General features: G+C 46.0%; 1 protein-coding gene across 1 annotated transcript; it reads right to left on the bottom strand.

The window, feature by feature from the left end:
- Positions 1–232: 232 nt before the first annotated feature.
- On the bottom strand, positions 233–16163 carry LOC128710181 (O-acyltransferase like protein). Its single transcript, XM_053805225.1, has 12 exons — positions 15398–16163; positions 10298–10491; positions 9980–10218; positions 9483–9772; positions 8501–8580; positions 7474–7572; positions 7072–7400; positions 6596–6790; positions 6205–6374; positions 5941–6117; positions 617–813; positions 233–346 (listed from the first exon to the last, which is right to left on the bottom strand). Exons 1-12 carry the CDS (start codon positions 16161–16163, stop codon positions 233–235), a joined length of 2850 nt encoding a protein of 949 aa, XP_053661200.1.
- Positions 16164–17931: the final 1768 nt, after the last annotated feature.

Here is a 17931-nt window from a genome sequence, read left to right on the forward strand (position 1 = left end):
ATTTTATTTGCCTCACCCCCACGCCGTGTTCGTGTGGTTTGCCGCACACGCTTCCGTCTCGGTAGCTCCGTGATGACCGTGAAAACTGTGTTGCCCCGTAATAGGGTCACCGGACTGTACGAGTGGACACGCGCTCGAGCGTTCCTTGAGCGGTGTACTGCGTGAGATGGATTTTGTACGTGTTTTTGTTTTCTTTTTTGTTTCTTTTTTTGTTGCTGAGCAGACGATTCCACTATGTTTTCTGGAAGAACAGCTTCAACAGCTTAATGACTGGCGCTTCGAACATTAGTGACATTCCGAACGCGATCAGGAACGAGATGACCGCATTACCGAAGAAGGCCGTGATCTGCCCATGATAAAACGTTGAACCACATCCAAGCAGGCAGGGAGAGAGAGATAATGATTATTAGAAGATCATGATGACATTCCGGGGTGGATGGGCGGTGGATGGGGGTAGGGGAACGGGGACAGCAACCACGAAACAATGGAATTGAAAAGCAATCAATTTTCGGACGGACCGGAAAATTGTATCCCATGCACACACACGCACACACAAACACACACACTTGGGCGAGGAAAATTTGGGTTTTGAGGGGAACAAGCCCGGGGTACTTACGATGATGACGTGCTGCAGGTGCATCGGTGCTTCGAGCTGGAACGAGGTAGCCATCATGACGACCGGATGGATCAGGTAGGTGCAGTAGGCGAGCCGGCTCAGCGGGAAGAAACCCCGATAGGAGAGCAGCCCGTTGACAAAGTTCGAGTAGCCCCAGCAGCAGGACAGCGTTATCCACATCAGTGCCAATCCCCAGGCTATGGGTGGGAAAGAAGATTTCCCCAGTGAATCCCCAGGGAAGGAGGAAGACAAAGAAAGATGGTGGTCAACAATCGATTTATGGTTCGACGTTACTCTGTGTGTGTGTGTTTTTTGGTTTTTGGACTGCAAAGGCAGCAGTATTCGGAGTAAGGATTCGATTATTGATTTTTCGCCGTCCGCAAAATAAATAACTTTAAATGCGTGCACTACAACCGGCACTACCGCTACTTGCACTGCTGCCAATACTTCCCTTCCCTCATTCCGTTCGGTGGGCAACGTAAAGTTTACGGCACACTTTCGCATGCTCGTTGCTATCGCAACCCGTGAACAAACAGTGGTACGAGCGTACCACCATCACATCAACCGATTACTTGATTACTGCAGATGTTACACATGAATAATTCGAGCGCAGTTTAAATTAATGTGATTCCATTTCCTGGGGAGAGTAAAATATCGATCGTCGGAAGTTTCGGTTGCTGGCAAAGATGGTGGACCGCAAGGAGTCGCGTACTTTTAGCAGCAATGGCAAACCTTTGCTAAAAGAGAAAAAATTGAAACTCTGGAACTTGAACTTTCGCAGCAGATTTTTCCATTCACTCCAGAGTCGATGGTACGACGCTTCGACGTACAATAGCGAATGCGAGATGAGGTTTCTCACCCAGACCCAGTGAATATCAATCCAAACTTTTCCACAAAACCCCACCGAGCTACGATACTTACGATGACAAATTCTGCTCCGCTTCAGCAACAAACGTACGGCAAGAAAAAGGGGAAGATCACTGCCAACGGGTGAGCTACATAAAACAACGTTCAAACCAGACCATGGGTTCGCATTCTGTAGTGCCTGTAGTCGATGCTTAATTAAGCAAGGTATAAGGGCAAACAAAACGAACCAGAAGCAAAAGAGAAACGGACACACCAAAAACTCCATCAAAACTATCCGCCAACGCCATCGTGGTCACGTTCAATTAAGACGCTATCGAAACCGAACAAAAAGCTGAGCTGAAGTGCGACCCGAAGCGAAGGTGTCCCGAGTGTCAGCTGCCACTTGACGGTACTTCGCGCCCAGGTGGAAGGTGGCACCGCAATGGAAACGCATTTGTGCGTTTGAGGCATGAGGAAAGCTCCCGGGATCCAACCCTGGATGGCCCGGTGACCAGGAAATTGTGACGATAATTGTTTTGTCGTTGATTTCTCCCAAAAAAAAAAAAACTGCTTCACAAGAAGTGGCAAGGCCAATTGTGTTTTCCTTTTTTATCTCCCTCCTCTTACCGCTGCCCCACTCCGCCCCCCCGTCCCTCTTTCCATAAAATAATCATGCATAAATCGTCAAGGTTGCGGTGAGAGGGCTTTCGTTCGGGGGGGATGTCGAAGCAAATTGAATTCTTTCGCATTGGGTCAATAGCAATTGTGACCGGAGTGGCTTTTGTTTTGGGAAAATACGCTGTCGGCATTCCGCTGGGGAGCGGAGGGGGGAATGGAAATTTATATATGGTAGTAGTGGCAGCCAGGTAATGGGGCCAGACGGAGACCAAAAAAAAACCTCCACCCAGCAATAAGAAAGTGAAGATTTTCTAAAGTCAAAGAATGAAAAGCTTTCCAAAACCCCTTGTTAAAGTTCCCATCAGCAGCCGATAAGGCTGGGTAACTTCACGGAAACTGAATTCGTTTTGAAAGGAACGAAGGGAAACTTATTTCGATCTTCAATAGCACAGCATCTGCCTGCTTTGATTGAGTGTAAGGAAACTTCGCTATCAACAGATGAAATCTAAGCAACCGCATCGCATTCGACAAAAGGAAGCTTTGTCTTTGTGCGTTTGGCATGTTCCGTGAATAAAGTTGCTGAATAGATTGAAATACAGCATGTTTGTGCGGATCTAAGATTGTACGACTACTAGTCGATTTATTTACATAAAATTAGCACTCAAAAATTGTAGTATCCTCAATTATTCCCATTCAATAGAACAGCATCGAAAACTTCGAATGTAAGATGCTTGCTTCAATGGTACACGGTTAGCTGAACTTGGAGCTTGCTTTCTATCTAAAACCATTTGGATGATGAAAACTCTCCACTACCCGGACTATCAAATAATGACACTCACCCCTAATGTCTCCATTTTCTGCCTCTATCATCAACCGCCCGGTTTCCCAACAGCCAAGAATGAAAGTCATCAGTGCCGGATTCCATCGAACCCTTCAAACCGTTAGTGTACCGTTCCATACCTTTCTCCGCTTACGCTCCTCGGTGTCCCCCGTAGTACACATCAATCTTCACAAAGATGGTGGTCACCGGTGGACAACATTTTGACGAATCAAATCGATCGGAAACGGAAAAGAAGATTCACTTTTTTTCCGCTCCGAACTCGCTTCTCCTCCACCGGTTCCAAACGATTTGGCTTTCTTTGGCGCCCAAGATGATTCCCACCCGCTCATCCTCCAGCTCACCGCCACCTTCCTTCCCATTTCTGCATCTACCGGCTTAATTCGATGAGGGATCCGAAGGTGTACAATTTGGAAACAGCACTTCAATTAGCCGCTCCGGTCACTTTCCTAATGTCGTTCCTACTCAGGCTTTTTTCTTACCCCTCAACCAAATGCCTTTTCAGTGCTTTTCCCTTCTTTCAGAGGTGTGTTTTTTGCAGTTGTTATTTTTCCATGAGGAAAGCGAAATTGAAATGCAGCGCACCAGCGTACCGAATGGGAAGCAACACCCTAAACTTCCTTTCTGCACGGAATGATGAACCGTGCGGGGAAGCTGCCAGTGTGGATATGGCAAGGTGAGCAAAGGAAGTAAGGCTTCAAATTACTTAGGTAGAAAATTTTACCTATCAAACCTTGAAAAGTTGCCCCATTCGGTGGGTGCCGAACGGGATGGACGTGAGGGAGAGGATGAAGAGCAAACAAAAAACGTCCACTTACTCCGGATGCACTTCGAAATTGAAGTTTTTTGTTCACGATTTCGAACATTCCGCGTTTTTTACCCCCCACACGTTTTTTGGCACAAATCAGTGTCAACAAGTTCTCCACGTTCGGTGTCCACTAATGTTGACGCACGTCCGTACGGGTGCTTGTACGAGTAGCGTACGAAGAGAAAAAAAGGAAAGGAACGCGGGCGCATACCTGCGTCCGAAAGTAATTTCTAGTTTCTGTACCGAACATTTTCTCCATCCCGTTTTTCACACTTCCCGAGGGCCTTCCGGCCGGCTACAACGCTCCCCTCCTCCTGCAGTGGTGCGTTTGAAGTGCAAATTATCATCATTTGTATCGCCACTCGAATCCAACCGGGTAGCGCGTTCACGCTTTTGACTTGTTTCGATGAACCCCGTGATGGATAATGAGCTGCTTCCACTGTGGCAAAGTGTTTGCGATGATTTTGGGCATCCAATAGCGAGCTGTACAACCCCTTTTTGCTGGGGCTATAGACAGCATGGCGCAGCGACACATTTGCATTTCAATGGCCACGTGGAAAAGTTTCATTAGAACATCCAGCTGGACTGTGCTCGTTTCTATCTCTCCAAGCTTTCACCCTTGGCTGGGTGGTCGCTGGGTAGTTTAGCTTCCATTTTATTTTCATGTCAACCGGATCGGTTCTATTTCACACACAGGAAGCGAAGGATAACACCGCACTGTACGACAAATGTAGCCGGGAACAATTGCAGCTCCGTCCGCTCAGTGCCGCTAATTACGTTAGCAAACTTCGCGAACGTTCATTTACAATGTTTATGATAGACTCGGTAGTACAATGTGTACAAACTGCACCTGACACTGTGTGACATTGTGACAACTAGTGGATTTAAATTAATCCATCCCTACACCGACGGGGCAACGCTTTTGCCGGTGATGATCATCATAGCCTGCAAGCTGACACCGACTGCCGGATAAAAGCTCACTACAGCTGCATTGTTAATTCATTCGCATTCGCAACCGTGGGGTAGAATTAAGCAAGACTTCCGACATCAGGACTTGACTGTTTTATTCGATTAACAATAATGGGTAGGGAGAGACCGCACCGGCTTACACGATTCTGATTGCATTGACATAACGATGTACTGGAGAGAAAAAAAATCCGACGCAAATAAAAGTTCCAATCACATATCTGCTCATTTCATATGCAGTTTCAAATTAAAAATCTGTCATATGGACAGGAAATTCCCGGTGCATGGACATACAAGTTCCCATGGATTATTACCTATTAATAACAAGGAAATGTACAGGAAGAGGAGGAGGTAGTAATTATGATTTAATGAATTTTAAGCCGTACAAGCTTCACGACATTCAATGAATATCGATTTTTTAAAGCCTTTCTTGATTTGTTGACTGTGATGCGCTGTTTACCCAGCCAAGCGGTAGTTAATAAAATTAAATGCAGTTAAAGCAAATTTACAGAACTATTCATAAGTCATACCAGCCATAACTAGCTTAATTAATACCTCTGCAGTATTAAAATCGTCATGAGAGAGTAGCGCCACTACCACTGGGACGCTCCAAACTCTCAAAATGTTTAACAAATGTTATAAATCCCTTTGGGGCTCCATAACATCCTTTAAATATTCTAGTTAAAAATATGATAGCATACTTTCAGGCGGTAGTGATTCTAACTGTAGGTTAATGCACGATATTAGCACCCCTGGTGAAATGGGACGCTAAGGCGAAGTTGACTACTAGCCAGTATTACTATGAGTCAATTCGTCATCTTCGTTCTGTCACTACAATTTCGAATGTCTTGCCCCTCCATTGAGAAAATGCTTATACTCAGCAAACTTGATGGATAAGCACAAGGACGATCATTATAGCAAATCTGAAGGTAATTGGTGGGATCTTCCTAGAATTATGCGTTACGACCCATTGAAGAAAGAGAATGCTAGATGTATTAATGTTCTAGCATGACACTCCAACACTCTTTCCAAGGGCTGAACAGCAATCTCTCCCATTGCAATGGTGGAACAAGCAGTACGGAGTCTAGTGTCGTATCACGAATCGTTCATACAAATGATTCAAACTCATGTACTAGTTATAATTAATTATTATAAATCGTTAAATTTTAAGTTTTAAAAGCATTGTTCTACGAAAAATTGTAACCGTGTGAAGCTGAAGAATTTCATCACTATCTGCTTGAAACTTACCCGTATGTCCCACGCTGACATAGCAAGCCGTCCAGTGTACGCTCAGTTCTCCGTTCCAAACGCCAAAGATAAGCGCAATCAATATTCCCGTTGAAATGGTCCACAGCAGAAGCCTTAGCGGTGGTACAATCCTGGGCGCATTTGGACGGCGATGTAGAATGTACCCCGTGATCATACCTGCGGCGAAATGGTAAGAAAGGAAACCCATTACATAGCCATTGGGCGAAATGTCTCATCCTAAACAGCGAAACCACCATTACTCACCGACAATGTACGGTCCGATGCGCTGCCATGGTTTGTCATAGAGAATGTCGAACGATTCGAACGGATCGGCCACCTTGTGCGTGTAGCGATAGTGCAGCGAGAAGTAGATCGACAGCAGCCACGAACCGCCCAGGCACAGGAACAGCAAACCCGCAGCGAGACGGAAATTTCTACCGGAACGATCGTATCACAGGCACGGGCAGTTGGAGAAGGAGACATAAAAATAGGTTCAGTCAATCGGCAAGGGCACCCGGTTAGTCTTAAAAGTGGAACAGTCGCTGGAGCTGTCCATCTTGTTCCAAAAATAGTCACAAAACACTGCATCCGACGGAACAGGTCCCACATTCCAGAAATGGCGGTGATTAGTGGGACGGGACGGGAGGTTTCTTACCTGGAGGAAATCATGAGCAGCACGATCGCAATCACGTAGAACTGCATATCGTTCGCCAGATACCAGGACCAGATCATACACATCTCGGTAAACGGGAACCAGTTGTTGACGTAGAGAATGTTGCGCCACCAGAACCGATCGCAGGTAATGTGATCGATGATGCCCGGTGTGAATACGGATCGATCGTACGTCCATCTGTGCGGAAGAGGCAAGGGAAATGAATTCATCAGCCAACGTCACATACACACACACAGGGCGAAGAGCCGCGTGGAGGCCGGTCAGCGCTTTCTTGCGAGTGCATGCACACTATCTGGAGCGTGGAGGATCAAGATATTGGCCCAGGGCCCCGGGAGGATTAAGACATTTCGGTGTTCGGGGCTCGCTGGATCGTTATTAACATGACAAACAAATGCACAGCACACGGTGAGAAAAGCGGCCCGAGAACCACACGAAGCAGAAATGGGGACCAAACCTACTTTAGGATGATTTCGTTCGTCACTATCGTGAACCAGTAGACCGGAGTTAGCCGCAGGTAACGGTATAAGATCGAAAGGCCAACTTTACGCAATGATCCCGCGAGCGATGTATTCCGGCTGGTCGGACCGTCCCGGTTCCCGCCAGCAGCGGAACCATTCGATTCCTCCGGTCGCACTGTTTTGGAGGCCGGTTGGCCCGATTTGGTCACCGATTTTAAATATAGGTACACGATCAATAGGCCGCTGATGAAAAAGAACGTATCGACCGAGAAGGATGCGTTGCCGACGAGCTGATACAGGAACGAACGTTCCGCAATCTTCCGTCCATACTGCAAATGGTAGAGAGTTAGAGGGTGCAGTTAGACGAGAGCATTTAGAGAGGTTGTTAGGCATAAATCTTACCCGATTTTCGGAAACTGCAAACAACTGCAGATACGTATGCACGAGCACGGTCCAGAGCAGGGAGTAGAGCCGCAATCCATGTACACACGTCAGTGAATCCTACCATACGAAGCAAAACGAGTTAATTTAATGGTTAACTTCAAAAAGGGACAAAAATTTGGAATGTTGACCGCTTTTCCATCGACTCGAGCGGGTTCCCCAATGTTCTTCAGATAGTAGCTGATAGCGCCCAAGGGAATCATTTATATTCCAAAGCAACGCTTCATTCGTGATGCATTCGATTGATTGCTTTTTCGGGTGAAACAAAATGGGTTTTATCGAAATAGACCATCGTCCGATATCCCTACATTACGGACCCGTTCGCCACTCTTCGATGCTGAAGGGTGGTAGCACTATGCAAATGGACGGAAAGTAAGACCACATAAACCTTTTTTTTTTCCTTTCCACAACTCCGTTCCCCGAGAATACGGCATCATGGGTCAGAATTAATGACCATCGGTAGCAACGGTTGTGGGCACAATCACGCAAATCAAACATTCGATACGATGTTTACCGAGAACGAATGAAAAATTTACATCATACTAATCCGTGAAAATGATTCCATCAAACGGCCAACGGCTGGTGAAGTTGCTTGTCCGATGCTCTGTTCGTCTTTCCTGCTCGATGTCTCTGCTAATGCAAGGTCAATAAGAATGCATTGTGATCCGATTTACTTCCGAGCAGTTTGAGCACGAGTTATCCATCATGAACGGCTCGCACCGCACAAACACTTCTGGCGCTACTTCTTTCCATTCACTGTCTGCCCCGTAATGGAATTGGCATTCACCGAATCACAGCCACTCGTTGGCAGCCGCATGTCCATGTTGCTTGCTTCTTTGCAATCAATTCATTCCCTGAAGTACCCTAGAGCCAGGGGAGACCAATCTTTGTTGGTTGTTGTGCCGGTTACAGATGGCACTGTTGGTAGCAAAATTTTCCTCCTATTTGATCCCATTTGAATGACAGAAGACTGCCTGCCAAGTCTTACCTCGCCGGCACGTTCCACCGACAGGATCGAGGCCGCATTCGGTCCCACATCGAAGCAGGACAGGATGTCGTGCAGTGTAACTGGGAGAGAGAAGAAAAACGAAGAAGGTATGAAATATGCAACGGTAAGTAACGGATGCGAACGGTACGCCGTGTAAGTTCATTGTAACCTTTTGCCTGTGAAGTGCAAAGGTGAGCTAGGAGACAATTACAGCGATGGTCGTATGATTAGGGGAGGATTGATTCTAAAATCTCCGAAAAGAGCTAAAATTTTGAACATACCGTCTAGCAATAGCGGGTTTGTGAATTTTTATACCAACTTTGACGTTGAAGGCCTTCTCTAATTATTCATTGCAATAAGTAGAAATTGAAGAGGAATCTTTCCACCTTTCTTGAGCCTCCAACTCATTTTAACTCAACTTTTCAACTCACTCAACTGACAGTTTGACAGACATTTCTAACTTGCGGAATTTCACTTCTACTTCTACATGTTCCACTTTACCTTGAAAATAATCTTGAAATGATTCCAACTTTATCGCTATAAATGCGAAAACTTCACTAACAGGAGCTTTACAGGTGTTTGATGCTTTTGTATCCATTGTTAGATTCTTTAAAGGTCTAAATGGAATAAGTTGATAAAGACTTTTTCCTTCTTTCTCGATCCTGTGCAAGCTGATACGGCCATATTTACTATTAACTCATGCTCTTTGCTCAGAATTGTTTTATACAAGCTAAGAGAAAATGATTTACATCCGCTTCAAAAAAATCCAATTCTATCATGAACTGCGTATTATCCACTGCGTAAAGGATAATAAAAATACTACAGCATCTAAGAAAAGAAATCTGTCCGCATGTGCAATAAATATTCTACAACTCAATACTTACAACCTAACCTACATTGACCATCACTGTATATTACCTCCTGCCTTTACGCACAATCCCGATCGATCGATCGATGTAACGGTAGTAGTATCAGCACTTACAGCGTGTTGCCTTGCGGTCCTTGTACATCCCGTCCGTTGCCGGTGCCTGCTGCCCATTACCACCCGACACATTGTTATTACTTTCCACGTTGATTTTGTGCATCTCGAACGCATCACCCATCCGACCGCCGTCTGCAACACCACGCTCCCGCTTCATATGATGCCCATCACCACCCGGCACGGACGAGTCGTGCACCTTCTTCGGCCATCCTCTAGCCTTCGGTTTACCGTCCGTGCCGGTGCCGCAGGACGCGTACGCTATGACCGCGCTCAGCACCGCCAGGACCGTGCTGAAAATAGGCAACTTAATTATTAATGAAATTTATTACTCTTTTAGCACCGTTCACCAACGCTTCCGGGGACAGTGGTCTGCGTCCCGGTTTATGGACACGCAAAAACCAACCGGCAACCTCCCCTGCTATTCGCTATGGCACATCTCCCGCAGGACACCCGTTGGGATATTAATAGACATTGAAAGCAACAATATAGCAACGTACAGCAGTGCAAACACTTTCGGATCGCTCCACAGATTGTAGCTGCCGGGGACGGGCCGCACGTGCAGGATGGTTAAGGCAGCATTCGCAGGACTTCCGTTCGGCAACGGTGTAGACGCCACTACCACATTCAACGTGCTATTGTTTAGCAGGTTTAGCATCGGATCACTACGCAGCAGCTCGGTGATGTCCTCTACCGTGCAGCTCTTGGGCAAACATTGTCCCAGCAGGATCGAGCTGGACTGAAACGGAAGGTAAATAATTGTGCAACAACATTTTACACAGCGTGCTACATATGACACGTCAAGCCCGATGGTTTACCTGCGTCGAAAGCAATCGTTCAAGTTGGACGGATATTTTGGCGACAAAAAATCGCATCTCAAGATGGCGTGCACCGGGCGGCATTGGGGTAAGCCGGAGAACGCGGTTAACTTCGTCGCAGAACGTCAACGACCCCATCCAGAACTCGTTGCCGAAAAAGTACTGTCCACCGTATCGGCCACTCGAATCGCTTGCTGTGCGGTAAGCGGGAAGAAACAAGGTTTGAGTATTAATTATGCATTCAATTTTGGTGGGGTTTGCCCTTGAGTTTGCGGGATTCTGAGTACAAATCGAACAATTCTTGTTGATTTGGAAATTAAAGTGAAACCTTTAAAGGTAAGTTTCCTGAACTTTTTGCAAGACAAAATAGATTCCTTACAAAGCATTTTTTTTTTCAATTTAGACATTTGAAAAGCAGTTTGGCATGAGAGATGAACATTGTATTCACATCTAAACAGATGCAGTTAGAGAAAAAAAGTATTACAGATTTTTCATCTGTCCCAATTGTATCCCATTTCAACGTGTAGAATGTCCAGGAGTTTACGGAATTTGTCCACATAAATTTTAAATTCTTTTAATAATTATAAAAATATATCTCAACAAGCTCTTTTCAGTGAGGATATGTCTTACACATGAGCATATATTATAATATGAGAGTATATTATATAGTATCGCTGGTGTACTGGTAGCGGCATCAGTCTTCACACGACAGGACCGGTCCAAAATCCCTTTCGGATCCGCAACGGATAAGTAAAGTTAAAGAAAGCTAGAAATGGCAGGCGTCGTGGGGTTATCGTGCCGATGGGAAGAAGAAGACCATAACTATGTTTTTTCCCACAAAATAGCACAAACCACCTAAAATAATCGATAGATCGATAAATTATTCAACCGAGTATGCCCGGAAATGCCCTGTAAGATTTGTACAAAAACCAATAAAACGGTGTTGATATTAAGGTAAAAAACGTCAAATTTCGATGCCGATCCTTAAGTATATCAATTGGATGAAAAGGCATTGCGGGTCGGTGTTCGCTCTACTATACCGAAGTTTGAAGATCAAATCAGTTCTGGACTGGGAAGGTAAATGGACTGGTAAATTAAAAAAAAAGCCATCGATGTCACTAACTAGCAGGTCATTAATCAAAGAAGAAGAAATCAATCCGCAATTTAAAAACAAAACGCCATCAGAAACTAATTAACAACTTCATTAAATATCTATTACCTCTTAAAACAATATTAATTTCCTCAATAAAATCATTTCCATTTTACCTGCAAAAACCGTTTAATGAACCTGTCCAATAGGCTGACACGCGTCTACGGTACACACAGATTGCGTGTAGAAACGCACCAAAACGCATAAATAACCTCGGAACGGGTTTGAACCAGCGGAATGAGCCTGCCCCATCCACCATCGGTAAGTAATTAAATTTTGCACCTCATTGCACTGTTGTGGAAACAAATTATTGTTAAGCGAATTAACACCTATCGCAAACCATCACATTATCATTAGTTATCATGTTGTTTATGCATAAACAAATATCGGGCATGGCTTCGTAGCAATCCGCCACACACGCGCGCGCACCCGAAGCGTTAAAACAACCGTTTCAGCTAATTGATGTTCGACCGATTTCGTTCACGCGCGGTACCGTTCTAAGTGTTGCTGCATTTATTATTACCGAGATTTTTTTTGTTGTTACCTAGCACCGAGCCATCCACCCATTGACCACACTGTCCATTGGGAGGGTTGAGCTCGGTGGCAGATAATTGCACAAGCCCGTGTTACACCGTGTTCTGTGTGAGTGTACTGTCGGCGCTTGAAGGGGCATCGCGTCGGATCGCGACACGCATAACCGTACTCATCGCATAACGCTTGTCACAGACAAAAAAGGAAAGGGGCGAGCCTTTCGTGTACCCAACTTGACGCGAACCCTCCCCCCCAAAAAGCATATATCTCGAATGAATAGGGCACCAGTCTTAGAATCATGGGTCCAGAAAATCAACACCCCAAAGCTCGATGGAAGGCAACGATCGATCGGATAAGCAAAAAAAAACAAAAGGTGGTAACACAAAAAAAAACAAAGTGCGTACAAATGAAGCCACCGGTGCGTAACTGTGTACCAATTATTACCGCTTTTAAACGCGAAAAAAGAACCCACCGACAGCGAAGGAGAGACACGCAGAAGAAAAGCAATGCATACGAGGTGCTGAAAGGTGTGCATTACCTCATCAGGCGACTTTGCACAGGCACCCGGGGGCAACAATAGTACAGTGTACGAGAGACAGTTACCGAATGCTAGGGGGGAAAAAGTGGAAACTGTGAAAAATCCTACCCCCTTACAGGGCATACAGGGCAGAATTTTTCGCGCCATACAACAACAAAAAAGGCGCATCCCAACTCAATGAAGGCCTCCCCCCCTCCCAATAGCAACAACCAACCAATTTTACATCCCGATCAATCGCAACCCTAATTGGACAGACCGGACCCAACCAACCCAACCCCCGGGGGCACTACGAACCGGCACTTATGGGTCTGGTCTGGACAAGACAAAATCGGTGGTGCTTTCTCATTAGACTGCCGGTATGCGGTGTTGTTACCTGCTAAGCGGTGCTTTTTTTATTCGGGGTTCCTTCTCACTCGACGGCGTCTCGGTGCATAGACGAAACCGTTACCACTAATCTCCATGTCGAACGAGGGTCGAATTTAAAACAAAAATGAGAACAATCGAACGAATAAAGGGAGAATTTTCTTTCCGACTGTGTGTGTGTGTGTTCCCAGAGTCTTTTGATTTAATTTATTAAAACCAAAAAAAAACATGGGAAACACAATACAACTTCGATCAAACTATACGCAATCCGTTTAGGTTAGGAAAAATTGTTGAATTTCACTGTCACTAACCACCAGCCATAAGTTTAAGATGCGCCATTCTATCAGTCTAGCAAGATATGTTTTTCTTTCACCTTTTGTTCTTATAGTTACGCCTCGCATACGTTTTTGATTATTAACTTCGGTGGGAAAAAATAAAACCTCATGACCTACATGTTAAGTAATTGATCTTTTTTTTTTCTGTCCCGAACTTATGATCGTCAGGCGGGACCATGATTTAGCGCCGATAGTCTACTTGCCTGCCTATCCGCCGCCGTTAATGTAATGCATTGTAATAAAGTGTACAATCATGGTGTTTAATGCGATTTGCAATGAAAAAAGCACATTCTCGATTCATAAAACCATTGGCAGCAGTCACTATTGCTAATTTACTCCATGGTCGATTTTTTCGGAACCTCAGGAGGTGTTGCCAATTCTAGCTATCACTAACTTATTACATGAAGCTGGACAGTCGAATCCAGGTTACGAAAGAAGGGTCCAAATGAGATTCGGAATCGAGCCTACCCTATATGTATCCTGTATGAACAGTGTCAAAGCTATTCGCAAAGGCACCTCTGATTATTCCGCCAATAAACCATCATTATAAAGCTGACTTCTGTTTGAGGAAGCTTTAGTAGACTGCAACATTTCATAAATGAGACGACCCAGTGATGTACTGAAAGCGTACTCCTATAAGAAGTAATTACTATACAGCTACAGGGGAAATACTAGTAAAACTTGCGAGGATCTTAAGTCTTAAAACAGAAACACAAAACAGATATAATGAGCAATTATTATGCTATACGAAATTGATTGTTTTTTATGCTCAAAATATTTTCGACATAAGCGTCTTAGAGTCTCGGATGTTGTCCAATGACATAATCTGCTTACTGGGGAATTGAGTTCAAGCGCTTCAAAACATTCTCTACTGACACTTCCATCATGATGGAAAGCTTTTGTAAGTATGCGAGTGGAAAAAGCTTTACACAGAATGGATTTTAAATCGCAAAAGCTCGAGAAAGGTGAAGGGATGCCACGACTACCTCTAAATGATCCAGTTCAACTTGAAAGCATTCCAGAAATGGCTCCAACTTTACGACATTAGCCCAAAACCGCTGTCAATGTGATGATAAATCCAGAACATCTTTCATTTTAACAGGATATACAAAACGAAGGTTTATTACATTAATAAGCTTACATGAAAAAGGAGATTCAAATTCCGTTCAAGAAAAGCGTTTTAAATGTAAAAAAGACAACAGAAAGTGCAGGGATGGCCAACCTAGAGAAGTCAACCGAAAAACTCTCATTTCCAATCGAGTGCCTCTTCCAGATTCATTAATTAGAACAAACCTTCCGCCGCCTTATTGTTAATGCATCATCGATCATTTCTCATTTAGGTTCCCGTTGCTGCCAACAATCTCACACGCCTTCGAAGTAACCCACCCCAAAAGGCACCCCCCTAACTAGGCGAAGAAAGAAGAGCGGTAAAACCATAATTACTCACACTCATAATTAGCCCGTTTTACTTCATTCTTCTGCCGAACTGGCATATGGCGAGGGGCTCTTACAATCACCCCGTCCCTCATAAGCAACCACAGCCATCCCATTCGAACGATCGAGTCCCATTTTGTGTGACACAAAATAATTCATTTTGCAATAGATCGCTCACACAAATGACAGCACATACGACACGTTGATAAATAATGACAACGCGGGGCGGGTGAACGGGGCCCCGAAAGGAATTTCAACCGACGAAGACACTGCCAGACATCTCGTCCCAGCCGACTGCTTCTATCAATCACTGCCCTTTTGCCTCGCGCTGGCATCCACTCGGTGGCTAAACATAATAAATTGACCGCATAATATGTGCACCATTGAAGCCAAACCCCGGTATGGCTGGGATGGCCTTTCAATCACGCCCGCGGAAAGGTTATGAAATGTGCGAAACTGAATGGCATCGGCAACAACACAAATAGCGGTCCAGCTCGACCGCTAGACACATTTTTTAACGCTATTCAACTGATTATGGTGCGCCGGATGCATAATCATTCTTCGCGCACTGTGTCGCTGTGGGATAACAATTTATTCCTCAGGAGATCCTCGGGATCTCCCCAACCGCTTTCACCTCTCCTGCTGGATCAAACGTTCCTGGAGTGACTTTCTATTGCAACCAAACGTTGCAACCTTCACCGATGGGGGCCCGATTACGTAATTATTGCACGATCCTCGCCTGTACTTACCCTTCAACGCCCAGCCACGCTGTCGGCGCAGATCGCGCAAGTACAGACCAATATGGGCCGCACACTGTTCACCAACCCGGCCCTTCAGCTCGAGGATATTCCAGTTACCATGATCGAAGAGGCTGGTGAACAGCTGGAACAAGGTTTCCTCGGACAGCCCCAGTTCGGCACGGTGTTCGACCAGGGCCGCTGCATTACCGGGCGCATACGCCACCGATGCCGTGGACGATGACCACGCTGCATCGTCGCCCTGGTGCATCACCGTCCGACCGGTTCCCAGCGACCGGTTCGCGTGTGACTTTCTCGGCAGCGTGCCCGTTTCCGGGTGGGCTGAGGTTTTCGCCTTCCGTTTCGGCACTCGGAACACATTGTCGGTGTATTTGTACACTGGCGGTAATCCTCCGGTACGCGCCGAGGACGTTTCGTAGTTTGGCAGCACCAGATCGGCTTGGGACGGATCCAACCGATCGACCGTGGTGGCAATGGACTCCCGCCGGTTTACACGCTCGTTACCGTGCGCAATGTGGCGAGATGCAACATTATGATCTGCTGCGCTTAAATCCCGTACCGATGGAGGCAATTGCGTGTTAGGCGTTGCGTAAGTTTGCCAACCACCCGAGCCCGGAAATGGCGACAACCGTTCCCCGACCGGGCGCTCCTCGGTACCGTACGCCAGCTGCAACAGCTGCACCAACAGCAACAAACTGCACCAACTCAACATACGCCGTTCACGTAACCGAACGATCCGGATTGAAACGGTCACCATTGCACAGCGCTGGAGTTGGTGTTGCAGAGTACGACAGCCACAACCACACGTGTTTCAGAACGACACAGTAGCGAGATTGGTTCCATTCACTGTTGCTGATTCCCGAAATTAATACTGACCGAAACTGGGTACACTAGGGAATCATATGATCACTTGGATGCGCTATTCGGGTGCTTCGGAGGATTCTTTCTTCCCAAAACAAGCGACCTTCACGAGACTATTCTACTCACGGCCACTCTACTTATCCAGCAATAACACCACACACTGGCAGGGAAAGAACGATCAAAGCTGCCATTGGTTTGCGCACTGCCACTAATCGATACACGGCACCGTCGATCACCATCTGGCCGGTAAAAACTAATGCCGTCCGACTGATGTCCTGTTCGAGTGAAAGTGATTCCAAGACTGCATGCACCAACTGCAACCTGCAGTTGATGACCGGGATCAACGCTTAGCACTCGATATTACTCGGCAGTGGTGGTGGTGATCGTCTAATGCTGCAACCGCGTTCGGGCAGTCGGCACGCCAGCTTGTTTACCAGCCGCCTCGAAGGCTTACGTCTTTGGCGGTTGTTTGCGCTTTTTTTTTTGAGTCAGTGACTTTTTACGATTTTGACTGTAGCTCACTTGGATACTTAGACTTCTACCACTCGGTGAGTAGCAGAAGCATTAGGAGGCCCGGTGCGTGTCCAGAGGTCTTGGACGTGGGTAGTGTGGGTTCGTGCCGGAGTGCAATTGCAACTCGCCTGCATAGGTGCCAACGAAAGGGAGGGCACTATCGGTGTAAGCTTACCTCTTACGATGATCTAACACCGGTTTTCGGTATTGCTATGGCTTGCTGGTTAGAGTGGGAGTTTGCATTGGAAGACCCTTTGGAAAGGGAACTCTAGACGAGAGATATGGCTATGTTTATTTTTATTGAAGAAAGCTTGCAAATATCTGCTACCGGGTATGGGGCGGGGAGTGTAGATTTTGAACCCAGACTTAAAACATTCAAAACAAGTATGGAGTATGACAAACATGGCAGGAAATGAACAGCATCTCTCTAATAAAAAGAAAAGTTGCGATTAAAAAGATACAGCCGTATCTTTACATCTGCTCGCCGCTGCTAACTTGGCTCTGTTTGCGATTTTCTTTCGAAACAAGTTCTGACCAACGAACATTCCTCGCAAATGGCATAAGCGACCATGTGGAAATACAATCTAGTTTTGATTCGCAGCATAATTATTAACAATTGAACAGCGTACCATTTGGAAACACCATTGCCTCACGGACCACGCGATCGTTATCAACCGACCTACTGCTGATGATGGCGATCACCACCGCCTGCCATTCAGCGGGTGCAACTACTCGCTCGATAGCTCCGTCAGTTTGAAGCATTCTACTGAAAACACTCCCCAACTCCTCAACCACCCCCCCACATTGCATTGAAAACTTGCACTTTCACGAAACTACCAGCCGGTGTGCAACCGGGTTACCAGTGGGCTGCTCTAGAATGCCCACCTTACCGGCGCTTTCGTGAATGGCCACCATGCCGAACAATGTGCAATCGATGCGTGCCAGGTGAAAGACACTCTTCAGCCCTGCGGGGTTGTGCAGCGTGCATGGCGAACGCCTTGACCATTCGCTAAACCCCGGCATTACACCACGCTCTATGGCATAATATGGCGCCGCACACTATACGGTCTCGTTTCGTGGTTCTTGCTGCTTGTGCATGTCCGAAAGGATTCGAGTGCATTTTCCTATTGCAAAGCTACATCGAGTACGGA

Source organism: Anopheles marshallii, chromosome 2 (assembly GCF_943734725.1).
Source record: "Anopheles marshallii chromosome 2, idAnoMarsDA_429_01, whole genome shotgun sequence".
Taxonomy (NCBI): Eukaryota; Metazoa; Arthropoda; class Insecta; order Diptera; family Culicidae; genus Anopheles; species Anopheles marshallii.

What these genes read in the sequence shown, in the direction of transcription:
- LOC128710181 (XM_053805225.1), bottom strand. Translation starts at nt 16,163, where the DNA reads ATGGTGACCGTTTCAATCCGGATCGTTCGGTTACGTGAACGGCGTATG. An exon ending in GGACCGCAAGGCAACACGCT is followed by an intron (nt 8,581 to 9,482) that starts GTAAGTGCTGAT and finishes TCTCTCTCCCAG; the next exon opens with TTACACTGCACGACATCCTG. An exon ending in ACGAACGAAATCATCCTAAA is followed by an intron (nt 6,791 to 7,071) that starts GTAGGTTTGGTC and finishes TCTTCCGCACAG; the next exon opens with ATGGACGTACGATCGATCCG.